The sequence below is a fragment of the Manis javanica genome, chromosome 8, assembly GCF_040802235.1.
Source record: "Manis javanica isolate MJ-LG chromosome 8, MJ_LKY, whole genome shotgun sequence".
Classification (NCBI taxonomy): Eukaryota; Metazoa; Chordata; class Mammalia; order Pholidota; family Manidae; genus Manis; species Manis javanica.
In genome coordinates this window covers 40,689,395-40,707,589 of record NC_133163.1, presented here as the reverse complement: position 1 = coordinate 40,707,589, position 18,195 = coordinate 40,689,395, and the positions used below count along the sequence as shown (strand labels likewise).

Sequence of the window (18,195 nt, the reverse complement as noted above, 5' to 3'; positions counted from 1 at the left end):
GTTTGCAGCTCAAAGAACAACGTGAAAGGGAACGTAAAATGAGGAAAGCGAAAGAGAATAGTGAAGAAAGTGGAGAGTTTGATGACCTGGTTTCGGCTTTACGTTCAGGAGAAGTGTTTGACAAAGACCTTTCGAAACTGAAACGGAATCGCAAGCGCATTACAAACCAGGTGACGGACAGTAGCCGCGAGAGACCAGTCACAAAACTTAATTTCTAATTTTCCCTGAATACTTTTTTTAGAAAGCTCATTAGCGGCCCCTTTGAAGTGACTAGAACTTTTCATTACACTGCCTTGCAGTCCAAACAGTGGCAATTTCTTCTTTCATCTGTGAGTGAATGTGTGTATGTAAATGTATGTGTATATATATTAAAAAATGTATATAGAAGTCTGAGTGTTGTCTGGGGACCTATACGTATGGTTTAAAAAGCTCATTAATGTATGTGCTCAGAAACCCTTTGTGTATGCATTCATATTGAGTGTGGCTCATTTTCTTCCCCGAACACCACAGCTGTTTAGAAAGCACAATACTATCTCCTGAAAGAGATGACAGAGACAGCAGTCCCTAGAGTAAAAAGAATAACAATAGCAAAAAAAAAAAAGAGAGAGAAATATTTCATGGTTTCCCAGCTTGGTATACTTTGAAATTATTTTCACTGGTGAAATTGGTGTTGGAAAAGTGTAGAGTTAAAATGGTTTTTGATAGTTGACAAGGTGATGCTGAAGCATTGCATCAGTAACTGATAAGACCAGCTTAGAATTTCTGTCATTGCTGTGGGGATGCAGTCCATAAATGTTTATTGAGAACATCTTGCACACAATCTGAATTAGGTAGAATGTCAATCAGAATTTTTTTATATATTTAAAACTTGGACATCAGGTTTTCTTATCCTAATTTCATTGAGTTCTCTGCCAAACACTCTTGATGATTTCTTTACATTGCTTTTGGGAATAATACTATTTCTCTAAATTCAGTCCATGCTCTTGTTAGAGAACATCACAGAATGCTTGTTGTCCTAACAATGTAGATACATAAATTTTAAAAATAAAATTTGCCACCCAAGACCTGAAAGGAGTAATTGTCTGAAAGGATAAAGATTACTTTAAAAAAAAAATTTTATGTGGTACCTTTTTTTTTTTTTTGTACTTTCTGTTTTGGAAGACAAGCTGCATCTTCTGTGAATATGGGTCTAGACTATAGAACCCTTAGTGAATGCACAAAATGTCAACAACACCAACAGAGATGCCAAGAGCTATTTATCTCTATGTTTGAAGTGGTTTGCTGTTTATATGTTATCATTTTAAATTGTGTGTCAGTAAAGCTACCTGTAAAATTTCAGTCCAAAAGATAAAGCTCTCAGGGAAAAATGAATAAAAACAATGAACATTTGAAAATAAAATATAGATGCTTACGATTAACCTACCAACTCTTAATATGCTTAAATTATATACGAAGAGGACTGTTACTTTTTTTTTTTTTGCTTTGCTTTATTTATTTGTAGTGGGGTGGGGGGCGCTAAGGTTCTCTTTCCTTTTCATTGATCCTGTTGTGCTCGGGTTTCCTGTGGAGAGACTCATTTGTCCTGTTGCACTGTAACATCACTTACTCACTAAATTGAGTTTTTCAGTGAATTAATAAATATTTATTAAACACCTACTATGTGCCAGGCATAGTGGGGCTACAATGATAAACAAGACAGAGTCCCTGTCCCTAAGGCGCTTACTTTCTAAAGGGGATTTTAAGGGGTGAATAGAATACCAATGTATTTGCTGTACAGGAATCATGCTATTTAAAAATCATTTGTACAAACTACAATGTTCAGTGCAGATGCCGAGGTCTCTGCGCTTTGTGAAAGCTGTGAAATAATGCTCTAAGAGTTGTCAAGAGCTATGGTTTTACATGTTTTTCCCTCACTGCAAACTTAGTGACTTTCTATACATTATATGGAAGTAAATGACTCTAGCAAATAAAATAGTCATAAATGCACAGCAGAGGTTGTGCTGCCCCCACCTCCTCGTTACCAGGGTCTATGAAGACACCACAATAAAGGTGCGGATGGAGACTATGTTCCACAGGCTTGGAGGTGAGGAGTGGGATGTGATGCTGGATTTCTCTATTCCTTAACTAAAGTGCCTCTATATTCTTTTCTATTTATAGCAAGAGAAATTTGGTCTGGCTCAGTTTTGGAACTGTATTTTGAAAGTGGCTTTGTTTTACAGTTTAAGGAATGGACAAGTGGATGGAGAGTCACATAAAGGTGCAGGTTTGTGTAGCATTTCCCTCTTGCCCTTTTGAATCATCCTCATTTTGATACGGCCATTCTGGTAGGCCTTCTTTACCATTCCCATTTTCCGTTTCTTTCCCCAGAAGCTGTGTGCAGGTAATTCCATGTGCCATTGTTTAAAAAAAAAATCTACTTTTTAGATTGGTGCTGGTGTAAGTAGCCATTTTCTCTCTTGAGTGTGTATTTTAAAGTTTTTTGTTTGTTGTTTTCTTTTTTAAATTAATGCCAAAAAGGAAAAGCATTGTAATTTGTAAATTTACTTATATGTCTTGTATCTTATTAGCTTTGTAGTTGGAACCACTTCGTGTTTAGGTGCAAGACTGTTGTTACAGTACCAAGAAAAATGTTGTATGTGTTATGAGACTGTACATTTTTTAATAGCAATATGCAATAAAGAGATGAATTCATTGGCTGTATGGATATGCTTTCTATGAGTTTTAAAACAGCATTATCAAACTTTGTACTTTTTACTGTGAAATTTAAATGTTGCAAGTAATTTATTAAATCAGAAGTATATGAATATTTTTAAAATTGTACATACTGGACCTAGAACAGCATAGTTTTCTGCATGTCCACAGACTACCATGCTACCTCCTTTTATAATTCTATAACCTCTTTGTATAACTTTATATGTTATATAGCTTCATGGTGGGACTACTGGTGAACTAGGAGTATAGAAAAGTATCTCTAGTCTCTAGAATAAAGAAAGACCTTTTTCATTTTGAAGCATTTCCTTTTTCAAAAGTGTGGTATAGGTCAATATGGGAAGTGTCACTTGGATAGAACAAGAATGTGTATTATATACTTTGGCTGCCTGGCCATCCTCAACCCAATTTGAAGCCAAGCTAAAAACAAATGTCCTCCTGGTCGGTAGGTGAACCAAACACTTCCAGTCTTTGGAGTGAACTCACGATGCTGTTAGAATTGCTGACCATCCTTTCATCTAGCCATTGGACACCATAGCATCCAAAGGCTGCCTTATCCTATGCTGGCATTCAGATGGGAGTGAGCCTTCTGCGTGTTAGGCAAATCTCATATTCCATCCCACAGACTGAATTTCCTATTGTCTATTTGTACATTTGTGTGCAGAGCTATGTGCAAAACCACCTAGACCCTCAGTTGTTTGGTGTATTGCTAGAAATAAAGAAGAACACGTTAACTCAGATCGTTACATTTATGTCTTCAATTTCCCAAAACCATCACTGGGGGAAAATTTGCTTCGTCAAGGGGTGAAGCTATTTAGTCCCTCCAGAATTTTCCCCTTTTCTATAAACTAACATGAGTTTATGTGACCCTAAAAGAATAAACTTTTATTAAACTAGTTTGGACATAATTATTCAAAAGAACTGAGCTCTGAAAGGAATTTTCTGTTTTTTTAATAACATCAGCTGTTTCCTATCAAGTGGAAACCTAAATTAAGAACTCCCAAGGTTTAGCAGCTACTTGATACCATCCAGTTCCATAAATACTAGCTTTGAAAACCACTGGACTGTGTGTAGAGACATTTAAAATCAGGTTCCAGGGCTTCTTGATTGGGGTAATTTATAGACAATCACTATGTTGAGTTAGGTAGTCTTTTTCTCTAACTAATCTATACATTGGTTTAAGTCTCTGTGTCCCTCTTCCCCCTATTAATACAGGCTTTACTGAAGTCTAAAAACCTTCTGAATCTAATTTAAAAATGGCTTAAAATATGCAGTTTCTTTATCTTAGAGAAAGTTTGGGACCCCTGGAGGAAGGAGTTCCCTGTTTATAAGATTTTTGAGTTTTCCATAGCAAAGACCAATCAATTGTTTTTCTCCCATCTTGTGGGGAAAACATCAGATCTAACCTTTGGTCTCTTCCCTGACATAGTTTTGTCCATTGCAATCAACCATGTGTTTCCATGGTACCAAACAAAACAACATGAACACAGGATTGCCCTAGGGGTTTTTGACAAAGAAGATCCGTATTTTCATCAAACCTTCATATGTTTCTGTTTTTCACAGGAGTTTCCTAAGTATAATTTTCCCATGTCATGTAAATAAAATATTTGCTTTCTGCTTCTTTGCCTATGGTTTCTTTCACTGGAAAGAGGAAGAAATTCTCTACTGATCTTTGGTACCATCTCCCATTTCATTTACACTCGTTGTGGTCATGTGGGGACATCTCTGTGGCAAAGGAAGCTGCAGTCCCATGTGGTGGGCAGCAACTCCTTTTCGTGTCCTCACAGCCGCCTCCACTGCATGGAAACTTCCCTAAATCTAGTCAGATGTGGGGACACCCTGAGTCTCCTAGGAGGAAAGTGGTGCCGGAGAGGAGGTGATTGCGATGCTGAGCAATGACTCTGGAAGACAGGCCCAGGGGAGCAGGAGGTGCCTCTACCAGCTGCCCAAAAGGAAAAAAGCTCCCAAACGCACAGCCTCAACACCTCCCTACCAAACCAGGTCAAGTCGCCCTCTTTCCCACAGACCACAGTAACTCCCTTTGATTTATGCTCTTTGACTTCCTGGGTGTATTCACAACTAGGTGTATCTCAGAAAAACAGCCCAACAGGGTAGCTCCTCGTTACCTGTCCCAGGACTTCGGTCCAGATGGGCACCTTTGAGCACTCAGCCAGTCCCTAAGCCTCCTAAGTCTCCAAGGGGACGCTGGTTGCTGTCGGTTCCTTTAGAAGACAGAAGGGGTGGTGGTGGGGGCGGCCAGAAATAAAAGGAAGGGATGGTCACTAATGAGCTAATACATTTAGGCAGTTCAGGTGATCACCTCTAGGATTTCCAGCGTAAGTTAGTTTGTGCCCATTGACTATCATTAGAAGGCTCCCAAGAAGACCCTGTCCTTTCTCCCTCCCTCCCTGCCTTTCTTCCTTCCCTCGAACCAGCTTCATTAGTTACTCCACTGTGATAAGGCCCCCATTATTAGGAATTCTCTTAAAATGCCTGTTGCAGAAAACGCCCCTCTCCTACTGCCCTAATGTGAGCTATTTGACCCTGAAACTAAAAACGTTTAGTGACCTGACATTTTTATGGCTGGTGAGTTCACACTAAAAGCTTGGTCTCCCAGTGTCTATTAGGTGGGGTCTCTCTGACGGAACATTAATGCAACAGGGAAAGAAGCCCCCACCGCATGATCTGGAGAAATGATGCTTTGAGGGCAGCTGGTGGTGACCTTGCCTCACTAGAATGTCACAAAGGCGATCCTAACATTCTGGAAACTCCCTATCACCCTTACAGTGACTCCCACAGAAGACTGCTCCCAAGCTCGCTTGCACTGATTTCTAAGTAACACACTAGAACCCAGGATTGCTTATGCAGTCAGACATAGGCTGTGACCCTAGGCGAGTCTCCTAAACACCTTTTGAAGCTGGCAGAGCAGTTCCGAAACTTCCCATTGCAGGGTGCTGTAGTCCATGGAGCCCCCAGGCCCTGGGTGCTGGGGATTCGCAGCAGCCAGCTTAAAAACTAGAATTACACAAACTCCCGAGCGCACTGTTCATCAGCCCTAGCCAAGAAACCTGCCTCCTCCCTTGGCTGTGCAGGAAGTGCAGAGGTGAGAGGACAACTGCTTAGAGCCATTTCCATCTCAGCAGCAGGAGGCTCAAGCCGGGGTTTCCCTTTGTCTTAACAGGAAGCCGACAACACTGATCCATGGGCATTGATTAGTCATGAAATCCACGTATATCACTAACAGCGCTCTTCCCTCTAGAGGCTGTGGCGACCTGGGAAGAGTGTGGTTGGAAGAGGAGGAAGGAGCAAATCAAACTAGGATGGGCCCACTGCTCTCTTCCCTGGAGCGGCCACAGCTGGAGTGCTGTACTGTCACAGACACTGCATTTTAAGAGCAACACTGACAGATGAAATGCACCCTGGCTTGCAAGTTTAGAAATTGACCAAGAGGCATCCACTGACAAGAAACTCTGAGCCTGCAAAACAAATTATGGAGGAGATACAACAGAGCCTCAAGTACTTGAAGAGGGAGAAGACTTACTCTGTATTTCACCAGAAGCCTGGGTTACAACCAATGGGTGAAAGTCACCAATGAATTGATTTCATTTTTCTTAACCTTCTCTCACCAGCAACTGGACAGGCCGCCTCATGATATACTGAGTTCACCCATCCTTAGAGGCATTCAGACCTCCACACTGGATGCTCAGCGATGAGATGACCACCCATCACATCAGGGATGTTGTCACAACTTTGGGGCTAAGTGACAGGTTAGGTAGGTGATTTCTTTATCTTTTTATTTGGAAATAATTTCAAGCTTACAAAAAAATTGCCAAAGTAAAAATAGCAAAAGGAATACCCTCTGCCTTTTTCCAGATTCATTGTTAACATTTTGCTTCATTTGTATCATTTATTCTCTTGCCTTTTATATGTATATATGTGTACACACCAGTTTTTTCTGAACCATTTGAGAGTAAGCTGCATCCATCGTGGCCCTTCACTCCTAAATACTCCAGTGTTTACTTACTATGGATAGGGATATACTATTACATAGCTTCAGTGTATTTATCAACTCCATAAATTTATATTCATACTTTCATCACCAACCATCTAAGTTCCAGTTTTATCAGTTGATATAGTAATGAATGTCCTTTATAGTATCTCCTCTCCAGTAGAGGTCAGATACTGCATTTAGTTGTCACATCACTTTAGCCTCTTATACTCTCTAGTCCTTCTTTGTCTTTTATGGCACTGACGTTTTTGAACAAAAGTCCTATGGAGGCAGAATGATGGCCCCTCCAAAGATGTCCATGTCCTGATCCATGGGCCTGTGGATATGTGACCTCCCTTGGCAAAGGGGACTTTGCAGGTATAATTAAGTAAGGATCTCGAGGTAAGAATATCCTGGATCATTGAGAAAGGCCCAATGTAATGACAAAAGTCCTTATAAGAGGGAGAAAGGAGGGACAGAGTCAGAGAAGGAGATGTGAGGCAAAGCAGAGGTTGGAGTGATGTAATTCTCACTTTTCAGATGGAAGGACACCTCAAGACAAGGAGTACAAGTCTTCCCACCCACTTTTCCTCTCGAACTGTAATTTTCCTTGTGCTGTACTTGACTGATGGTCCTTTTTGTCATGTTGGAAGTTATGTATCCTCAGCTTCAATGCAGCATAGGTTGTATAAGAGAATCACATGCACAGGCACACAATGTCCCTCAGAGGTGACAGGAATCTTGATCATTCAGTCAAGGTGTCACCCAATTTTTTTTCTGTTAATTACAGAATTTTGTTCTCTCTTTCAATTAATGAGCAGTCTACTCCTCCTCAAAATTTCCCCCTAAACATAGCATCCATCGAAGATTCTTGGCTGAAACAATCTTTATAATGATGGTTGCAAAATGATGACTGTTCAGCTCCAACATTCTCTCCACATTTACCAGTTGGTGAAGGCATTCTACTGTAAGCAAGAGTCTTTCCACCCCCTCCACTGTTAATTACCTGTCATCAGTATGGGCTCATGAATATGTATTTTTTCCAGTGGCTTATAATTCATTACTGTACTTAATTATCTTTATGCTCAAATCTTTCCAGATTTGGCCAGGGAGAACCCCCTCAAATTTGCTCTTATGTCTTTCTAAAAAAAAAAAAGCATTTCCTAACTTTCTGGCATAACAATAGTTTCAAGGTTCATCTTATACCTACCATGATCCAGCCTTGGAGTGAGCCATTTCTCCAAGGAACTCTGATGCCTTTTAGTAGGAAATGGTATCAGAGACAGAGATTTTGCTTCTTGAACCTTTCCACAGACAGGAAATAAATGTATACGTGTATATATACAGATAACATGCACATGGGTATGCATGTGCACATATACACAGATATACATACACATGTTTTAGAAATGATGACTTCACACCAATACCTCAAATTCTAATCCATCCCCCAGGGTTTCTTGCCTTCCTCTATTCTATATTTGTATGTCTCTTTTTCTGCAGTGAGAACCCTAAATTCCAACCACAGCAACACATTTGTTCAATCCTAATTTAAAAGAGTTTCAAAATTGCTTCTTACATACACCCCCAAAACTTACCTACCAGAGAGTACAAACTAGAATTTGTGCTTCTTCTACTTGCTCTCCCCACATCCTTCTCTGTTCCAGCCTGAGGATATGTAATCTAAAACCATGTTCATAAATTACTTTCATAGGTTCTTTTTATTTTCTGCCCTTTCATTATGATTATAGTAATCATTTAAAATACACTCATTCGTTTCCATTTTCTTTCAGTTTCAGTTAGGTTTTGTCTACTTCTCATTCTGATTTATCATTTAATATGTAGGCTACTAACATACTTTAAAAGTCCAAATTACACATAAAGCTTACTAAGAGAAGCATCCCTCTCTCCTGTATCCCTTTCACACCATTCCACACCCTACCTTGTAGCTGTCCAACTTCATTGTTTTCTAGTTTATCTTTGTTTCTTTTGTAATGATAAACAGATCACTTATTTTTTCTTTTTTTTGCCCAAAGGTAACGTACTACTTATGCTCTTGTGCAGTAAACCTTTTACACTTAATACCTGCAATTTCCCATATCAATTAATACAGATCTTCAACCTCTTTCTATTTTACAGCTGCATAGTACTCCACTGTGTGTAAGTAACATATTCAACTAAACTTCCATATTTTCCACTTACATATACCATTGCAATGAATAAGGTGTGCATCTCTATGTATTATTGTTGAAGGTATATCTCCAGTATTAATTCCTAGAAGTGGGATCACTGAGTCAGAGTAGACATACGGGTTTTGTTAAAGATTGATAATCATAGGGATTATACCGTTTTGTATACAATGTGTAGGTGTGTCTGATGAATTCAATCCATTCTCACAATCTCCACTCATACCATCTGGGACAAAGCCTTATCTCTCTTCTGGATTATGGCTTCCTAACTAGTGTCTTTGCTTCATTCAGCCTTTTCCCCCCACAGTCTACTTTCAATATAATAGCCAAAGTGATGCTTCCGAAGTATATGTAAAATCATGTCAGTCTACTTGAACTCTCCAGAGGCTTCCCACCTCACTTAGGTATCATGTGGCAGCTCACACAGTGGCCTCCCACACCCTGTGTGACGTGGACACTAGCCCACCCCACTGCCCCTCTGACCTCATCCTCACTACTTCCCATCTCCTCCCTCTGCTCCAGCCTCACTGGCGTCCTCTTCTTGCTCAGTCATGCCAAGCGCTGACATACATCAGAGCCTCTGGACTTCTCTTTCCTTTGCCTAAATCACTCTTTCCTTAGATATCACATCACTTTCTCTGACATGTCCTCAAGGGCTTTCTTCTAATGTCACCTTCTCAGCAATAACTTACTTGCCACTTAGTTTACATTTACAGCCCACACCCACCTCAGCACCCACCCCTATTCTCTGCTCTACTTTCCTTCCTAATACTTATCATCTTATATTTTGCATATCATTTGTTTAGTATGTTGCCAATCCAACCCCACCCATTAAAATAAAAGCTCCATAAAGTCAGAAACGTTTGTCTGTTTTGTTTGCTGAGGATTCCCAGGACCTGGAACAAGTTGTGAAATTCTGGTAGATCTAATGAATGTTTGCTAAATTTAATGAATGACTTTGATATGGCACTCTCTTGGATAGATCAAATCAGCAACAAATAGAGATGATATGAATAATGCACTGGAGGTTAATTTAACAGATATATTTTAAACAAAGATATATTTTAAAATATAAGCCCCTTTTCAAATGTTTGTGACAGTATTTAACAATATAACAGCAACAGAAAATACAATTTTGTAAAGTTTGTGACAGTATTTAACAATATAGCAGCAACTGAGAAAGTCTTTATTGTGGGGTGTCCTGTGCACTGCGGGATGGTCAGCAGCTTCCCTGGCCTCTACCCACTAGCACACCTCCCCAAATTTTGACAACCAAAAATGTCTTCAGACATTGCCAAATATCCCCTGAGGAGTGAAACTGCCCTCCACTGAGGCCCACTAACTTATGGTTACATTCCTCAAATTGAACCGTACATACACAGAAAGAATAGAATTTAACAGCGAAAATTTAAACAAAAAAGATCATGATTATTTGGGGGAAAGATCTTCCATGAAATATTAGGCCAAAAGTTAACTAAAACTGCATTTGATCTTTATTTGCCAGACAAAATACAGAAGACCCAGTTAAATTATAATTTCAGATAATAAATCTTTTTTTATTGTAAGTATATCCCATGCAGTATTTGGGATATACTTATGCTAAAAGTTTATCAGTTTTTTATCTGCAATTAAAACTTATTGGGAATCTTATATTTTTATTTGCTAAATCTGGCAACTCTAATTAATAAAATAATGAATATAACATCATTACATATAAAAATACAGCCACTATGGACAGAATTTAACCAAAACTGTACTCAAAGGTGAAAGTATGTTTATTGATATCATCATTTCTTAAAAAGAGAAATAACTAAAAACGAACTACAAGTTGAAACTTAAAAATTAGCATACAGCCCCAAAAAGCCAAAGGTAACAACAAAATAAGTAATCTAAAGGAAAAAGCTCACAGGTAAGTTAATTTAAAGGAAGAATGCTCTCCCACTGTAGTTACAGCCTTGTTCAATGGGGCAATAATACTTCTAAGACTTAAATTCTTGGACGGTGCTGCCTACATTGCACTGATGCCCTGTGTCTGCTCACCCGAATTCTAGGGCTCTGCCAGTCTCTTCTGTTGATGTTTTTTTCCTTTAACTGAATTACCAGACATCTTTGCCATGCTGTGTAAAGTCAGATTGTGTCTAAAACCCATGATCTTTTGACTAGAGGCCTACTTCATGCCCATTTAGTTGATTCAATTAAATTAACTGAGGCCTAGAGAATCTCACTGTCTCTCTAATACTGTCTCTCTCATACATCTCCAGCACCTTTACCAATGAGCCCAGTATTTTCGAGGCATTTCTCTCATATATCCTTTTTGACATTTTCAGGGAGATGGCAATGCCTCCTAAAGCTGCATGAGCCTATGAGTGATGGGACTCCTGAGGAAGTGATGCTCACAACTAACTTTTGAGAACCAGGATGGAAACAAAGAAGTAAGGGCTATTGTATGTGATCAGCTATCACCATATTGTCATTTCCTGAGGAATGTTCTTCTTATCAGCAGTGGCTCTGTTGCCAAATTTCACTTGGAAAGAGCATTACAAGGGGGAAAAAGTCCAGATCTTTATGTAGTATTTCCTAGGCAGTAAACACAGGATTTCCTGCATCCAAAGTGACTTCAACAAATTGCCTGTTCCTTCAAACACAGCCTGGTGGCAGATTTGGTTGCTGTTCTGTTTGGTGCAGATCAGCTGACTGAAATCTCCACCAAGCACAGGGATTTGTGAGCATGCAGGGAAACTCACAAAGCTGTCCAGGCTGCAGGTCTGTGGGCCACAGAAATGAGCCCTCATCTCGTACTGATTTCTACTTGGTCTTAGTATTTCATGTGTTTACGTGTCTCCCCACATAGAGTCTAGAAGTGTTGAATCAGCCTTGTCTTCTGAGACAGGAGAGGGAAACATGGTGATGAAGAAAAATGCTGGCAGGAGGCGACAAATACTGTTTGTCCATTGGGTTTAGAAATAAAAAGATGGGGGATTCTGCAGAGTTGGCAGTAAGCTTTTGAACATGGTTGTTTGTTTCTAAGAGGGAAGTGAAACTTTCCAACTCGCAAACTCCAGAGGAAGGGTGTTCTGTCAACAGAAGGGCAGACATCTTGGCCTCTCACACATAACTCTGGTCGCACCAGGATGATTTGTAAATCTGCATTAGTAACAGTTCCTTTCCCCATTTCCCATTGCTAATAAGGTGCTCATGATGAACTAAGTGAGTGGGATTCTCTCCCCAGCCTCCAGTACCTCTTTGTTTTGAAATCCTGCTTTGTGAGGTCTTCTGGGACATGTGGTTTTATAATTCCCAGTACACACTGTTAGCCGGAAACTCACATGTACTTTAGTCATTACAGTGATGTACCAAGGAGTCATAACCACTCCAGTTTGCCAAAGGACAGGGATGTACAGAATCTGATTACGTATCAAACCCCTACGAAGGTTTGGTATCCATGCCATTACAAGGAAGTCATCAGGGAGGAAACCTTTTCAGAAAAAGTCAGGGTAAGTCTTTGAAGTAAGCATTTGTAATCTTCTTTCTACAGTGTCACTCCAGTTACTGTCAAATATAAATACCAGCTATGTACCTGGACACAATCCCTATGACATGTTCTTCTACTCATGGAACACAAACCTATAGCTTCAGTGAATTGCCGCAATTCATTTTGTTAGTCCCCTGGGCTTGGTTGGTAAGAATCCAAGAATATCTGTCTGTTCACCATGTCTGCAAGCTTAATAAATTTATGAAAATGAATTCATTAAAATGTTACTATAGAAATCTTTATCATTGACATTTGAGAGGTAATCCCCTTTTGGAATAATAATATATTATTTATTAATAATAATAATATATCAAAATAAAACAGTACTTTATGGTTTATTAATAAATATTTATTAATCATTAAAATAAATTTTTGTTTAATTATTTAATTATAATTAAATATTATTTATTTTTTAATATTAATAAATAAATAGTTACTATTTATTATTGCCAGGCACTGTAAAAAGCATTTCCCATACAATAACCCAATACGTAATGACTCATATTTCAGAGATGAGGAAACTGAGGCTCAGGAAAATTAAGAATTTTACCCAAGGTCACACAAAATTTAACCATAATCCGACCAAAAATCTGAACCCTTAACAAATATGCAATAAAAAAAAAATTGCCATAGACACTGTCATTATTCCCCTAATTTTTTTCTTCTCTGTTGATGCTGTTACTCTCTGAGGTGAAAAACTGAAATTAGAACAGAGCCTGCAGAAGCTCTCTGAGGCCACTTTGGTTTGCTGTTCCAGGTGGGAATTTTCTTTCTTTTGTGAGGGGTGGTCAGTTTTCATTTTAATCAGTATCCCAGTTCAGATTTTCAATTTTTAAAAACATTTTCTTTTTTATTATTTACTTTTTTATTGAGGTATAATTGACACATTATGGTAGTTTTAGGTGTACAACATAATGACTCGATATTTGTATATACTGTAAAATAATCACCACAATAAGTCTAGTTAACATCCATCACTATACTATACATAGTTACAGAAAATTTTTTTTTCTTATGATGAGAGAAAATGGGGATTTTCTAATAATGGAACAGCAGTTACAGAATCCTGGGGCTGAAGAGGGTACGTGTTTAGTTTCCCACTGTCAACTCCCCCTTCTTCTGTTATCCTTTCCCGCCAGATGACTCATCAAAATGTTCCCACCCACCTAGATCAAGGGATGGACACGTGACCTAAACAAGGCGATTAGAGCTATGAAACCCCACGACTGGCTCTAATGATGATTCCTAAAGAGACGACCCTTTAATTCTTGCTTTGAGAGCCAGGAATTCAGGAGCTCCTTGGTTTCAGTCTTTTCTTCAGCTTTCTCAGCAGTTCTGAAAACTGGCCAACATTTGTTGCTTGGAATTAAACAACCCTAACTGCTAGAAAAGTCTCATCTGCTATCTTCAAGGGACAGAGGGACCAGTCCTCTGCCTCAGCAAAGGGACTCTGTTTGAACCAAGGGTTTTTTTAATTAAAGCTTGGAACATCATGAATCCACCCTCAGTCTTTTGTAGCACACTGAGCATCTAGCTAAACTCTTAGGGCCTTTAATTTTGGCTTTATATTCATTTATTTTGGAAATGACTTAAAACATCAGGAGAGAGAACACCTTAAGAGCCCTTTTCAGTCTTGCCAGTATTTGTACCCAATCAAGACAGACACGGAAGCAACTGCCATCCCACCCCACCGCCTGTTTTAAACCTAGTTTCAAATCACATCTGACCTTTCTTTGAAGCAACTTCTTATCACCAAATTGTAAGTGTACAACAGCAGATTTGTTTTGTACATATTAAGCATTGGCAGTTTTCATCTTTTCCTACTCCATTCCTGTCAAAAGAAACTTGTTAAATATTTATTCTTTAGAGTTCTGGAATTTGAAATTTATCAAATTTTAAGGGGCCATTCCCAATTCAAACTGACCAGAACTGTTAGCTATATCCTTATTCCTTGTATTTCCCTTCTCCAACAAGGTGAGAATCCAAAGCTGTTTGTGAAAAAAATGGAGACTCAAATTGGCTTTTAGCTTTTTGGCTGGAGGTTGAATGTCATTTTGTATTTTTAACAGGAGATAACTGTCCTTTTCTCTCAAAAATAGGTTTATCTTATTTTTTTTTCTGTTTTGATAAATAAGCTAATAGCAATGTGAAAAATTGAAGAACATCTAAAAAGTGACATTGGGGTTGAGGTGGTTTTCCCAGTTCTATTCAGGAGCCTTGGGCATGGCAGTCATAACAGATAGTTGCCAGTAGAGGGATAAATTGAATTCCAAAAGTTCAGATGGGAATTTGTTGTTTTAAACTTGAAACATATTTTCCATTGGAAATCATATTAAAATTTTAAATGACAGCCATACCCTCAGGTTTAGCCTATGAAGGGCTTTCAGATTATTCTTATAGTCCTAGTATTATAGTAAATAGCCTTCATTTACATGAAAAAGAAGGAGCAATGTTAAAACTTGGCACCTCTTTCTTTGCCCCTCACCTGAACTTCTCAGTGCCCTCTGCTTTTCTGGGTCTCTCCTGTGGTTCTCTGCCCAGCCTGCACCTCCCTCAGGTACCCTCAGGTCACCTGCAGCAAAATTACATCAGGGGCTTATTAAAGTGAAGTTTGCTAAGCCCCATCTCTTACGTAGAAGCTTCTAGAAGTGGAGTCAAGGAATCTGCATTTTAACCAGCTCCTCAGAGGATCCTTTTACACACTAAGGCTTGAGATGCACAGCCCAAAGTGTTTTCCTTTCTAATTGACTATTTCCACCTCCACCACAAGTCCAAATTTCTATTCACTCAAACCGGCTGATTCCAGCTCAAATTAAGATACAGGTAGTAGATTGATGTGATTTCCCTAAAGATTAAGGTGACTTCATCCCTGGGGTTCCTGCTCATTTCTCCCCTGTGGAAACTCCTCACCTGAAGATACTAATTTTTAACAACTAGATATTTTTCTCTTGAGATAAGATAGAGAAATTTTGCAGGGGAGGTGAGAAAATTGGAATTTTTATAGAGATTTTTCAGCCTACTTTTGAGAAAATTAATTAAATATATTTTCCCACCTGTTAAGTATTTTGTGACAGAATTTTTAGTGACTACCTAAAGTTTTAATTTCATGAATTTGACAAGTTCCCTATCTGGTAAACATTTTTTACTATTATAAATAAGGCTCTAATGAATATTCTTCAATGTAAGTCTTTGACAGAATCTCTCACTTTTCCCCTGGGGTTCATTTCTAGACATAGAAGTCATCATTTCTAGTACGGATTGACAAAATGCCCTCTGGGAAGCAGAGTGCCAGTTCATACTGCCAGCAGCTGGGTGTAAGGGTGCCCTTCCCCTAATCACACCATCATCAACATTGAGTAACATCAGGATTAGAAAAGTTTCGGGCACTTGTTTTTGTTTTTGTTTTTGTTTTTAATTAGGAATGATCCAAGCTGTTACCTCAAAGAACAAAGGGATAGAGAAGAAGGATAAATTGCAGCGTCGGCAGAGCCCTGGAGAGTGACTCAGAAGCTGGGTCCCTGGTACCCGGATTTTGAGTCTGTCAGTCTTTCCGAGTCTGTGAACCACACCCATGCGTACAGAGACACACCCAGTGGCACCTCTCCCACATTTCCAGAAGAGTTACTAAATCAGTGATTCACATGTTAGTCTGGATAAAAATTACACAAGGCAAAAATGAAAACAGATTCCTAGGTCCACCCTGAGATACTGATTCAGTTGACATGAGGTAGCACAGAGGAACTAACATTTTTATGAAGAACCCCATGTTAGTCCAACAGAGGTGGCTGAGAACCCTCCTTGGAGAAATATTAACTAAAGGAGGGCAAAGATGTTTCTTTGGAGTGCCACCGCTACAAACAAAAACTCATTTTAGCTCAGGAAATTACCCCAGGATTGCTCTTTCTAAGAGGAATCCACTCTGAACTATTTCACAATATTACATTGATTCTTTTGTTTTATTTTGAAATAGCCATCTACACTTAGAGTCAGAATTCACATAATAATAGTCTGGCACAACAAGTCTGGCTTTCAGTCCACCTCTGGGGCTGATGTCTTCAGCTATACCCAATTCTAGTGTGTAAGGATGATACAGAGACCTTAGCTGTCTTCTTTCCCTCTTCAGCCTTGTGCACGAACTCTAATCTAGTTTGGTGCTGGGTGGCGCTAACTTCAGAGAGGACCTTTAGCAAATGCTAATCATAGACTTTCAATGGCACATTCCTTTGTGGTATAAAAACAGTCCATACGGCTGCAGTGTGTTGAGTCAGGAACCACAGAGTTTTTGACATCCTATGGAAGGGTCCCTAGGCTGGATCCCCCCAGCCCAGGCAGTACTGAGAAGAGGGAGAAGGAACCTATGTTAGCATCCAGTCTCTACATTTGCCAGTTCCAATTACCATCTAAACGTGTGCTTAAAGGGGCTCTGTCAACATTGCTTAGATGTGAAGATCAAGTTCAAAGAAAGTAAAACAAAATTGCAGAACTGATGGTTCAATGCAATTGTTAACCTCAGGCAAAACAGGTAGTTACTCATTTTTATGGGCTGAATTGCATCCCTTCAAAATTTATAAGGTGAAATCCTAACCCCAAGTACCTCAGAATGTGACTCTATTTGGAGATAGGGTCTTTAAAGAGACAATTAAGGTTAAACGAGGTCACCAGTGAAGGGTCCCCACCAGTAAGATGGCAAACTTCCGGCTTCTCTTCAGGGTCCTCGGTTCCCACCGGTGCCACCTGAAGCCCAATCACCTCTTACCCCCTTCCCAATCCCAGCACCTAGCCAACAGCCACCAGCCCCGTAGAAGTAACACCACAATCACCCTATGCCCCTTCCTATATAACCCAGCACCTTTCCCTAATAAAGCGGAACTCTCCGGTGAATTGCTGCTGTGTGTCACTCCTTTCCTTTCATTGGTGCCGAAACCCAGGAGACAGGACACCCCAACTGGGCCCCGTCTTCCCCCCGACACCAGCAGCAGCTTGCCCTCGTCCTCTTTTTCCAGCGCTGGCTCATCACACCACTCCTCTCTGGCCTTTAGATAAGTTTTCCCCCAGGAGTGGGCCACTCTTCCCCGAGCTATCGCAGTGCCATTGACCGTGATCATCCGGCAAGGCCCTGACGCTCCGGGATGAGGAGGGAACTCTCCCTGCCTCAGGCCTTCACGGCTGCGGCGGCCCCTCAGGCCCCTCCTCCAACAGCCATAAATCCCCGCCTCAGGCCTTCACGGCTGTGGCAGACCCTCAGACCCCCCTCCAACAGCCATAAACGAGGTGACTCCTTTGCAGATGAGAACGCTCCCTTCCCCCCCCCCCAACCTCCTTCTGTTCCGTCCGCCGAAATCTGTTCTGTCTGCCGAAAACTCCTAGGCTAGGTACCTCGTGACTCCGGCAAACTGCCTTCTTAGGGAAGTCTGAGTGACGACCCACACTTCCTAAGAAATTTCGACTCGTGTACGAGTTTCCGCAGACCACCAAGGATCATCGGGAACGCCCTTTGTCTCCTTGCGTTCTGCTTCCAGTCCGAGGATCTCCGTTCGTCTTCCCCTGTTTGTCTCCTTCTCTGTCCTTTAGCCATGGGAGCCTCCTCATCCCGCCTTGAAAGTTCACCTCTTGAATGCCTGCTTAAGCATCTGGCTACCCTCTCCCTGACGCCTGAGATAAAACCAAAACTTCACCGTAAATATTGCTCCCAAGATTGGCCGACATACCCCCTAGACAATAACAACCAATGGCCTGCAGGGGGAACTCTTGATCCTAACATCACTCCCGATCTCTTT

At 40.2% G+C, this 18,195-nt stretch overlaps 1 protein-coding gene across 11 annotated transcripts in view; it reads left to right on the top strand.

The window, feature by feature from the left end:
* DAAM1 (dishevelled associated activator of morphogenesis 1) overlaps positions 1-2,696 on the top strand; it is a 289,381-nt gene extending 286,685 nt beyond the window's left edge. For all 11 annotated transcript variants that reach the window (XM_073242320.1, XM_037006931.2, XM_037006956.2 and 8 more), the window contains one exon: positions 9-2,696. In XM_073242320.1, the coding sequence (XP_073098421.1) occupies positions 9-218 (210 nt within the window). In that variant the 3' untranslated portion in view covers positions 219-2,696. The remainder of the gene's footprint in view (positions 1-8) is intronic.
* Positions 2,697-18,195: the final 15,499 nt, after the last annotated feature.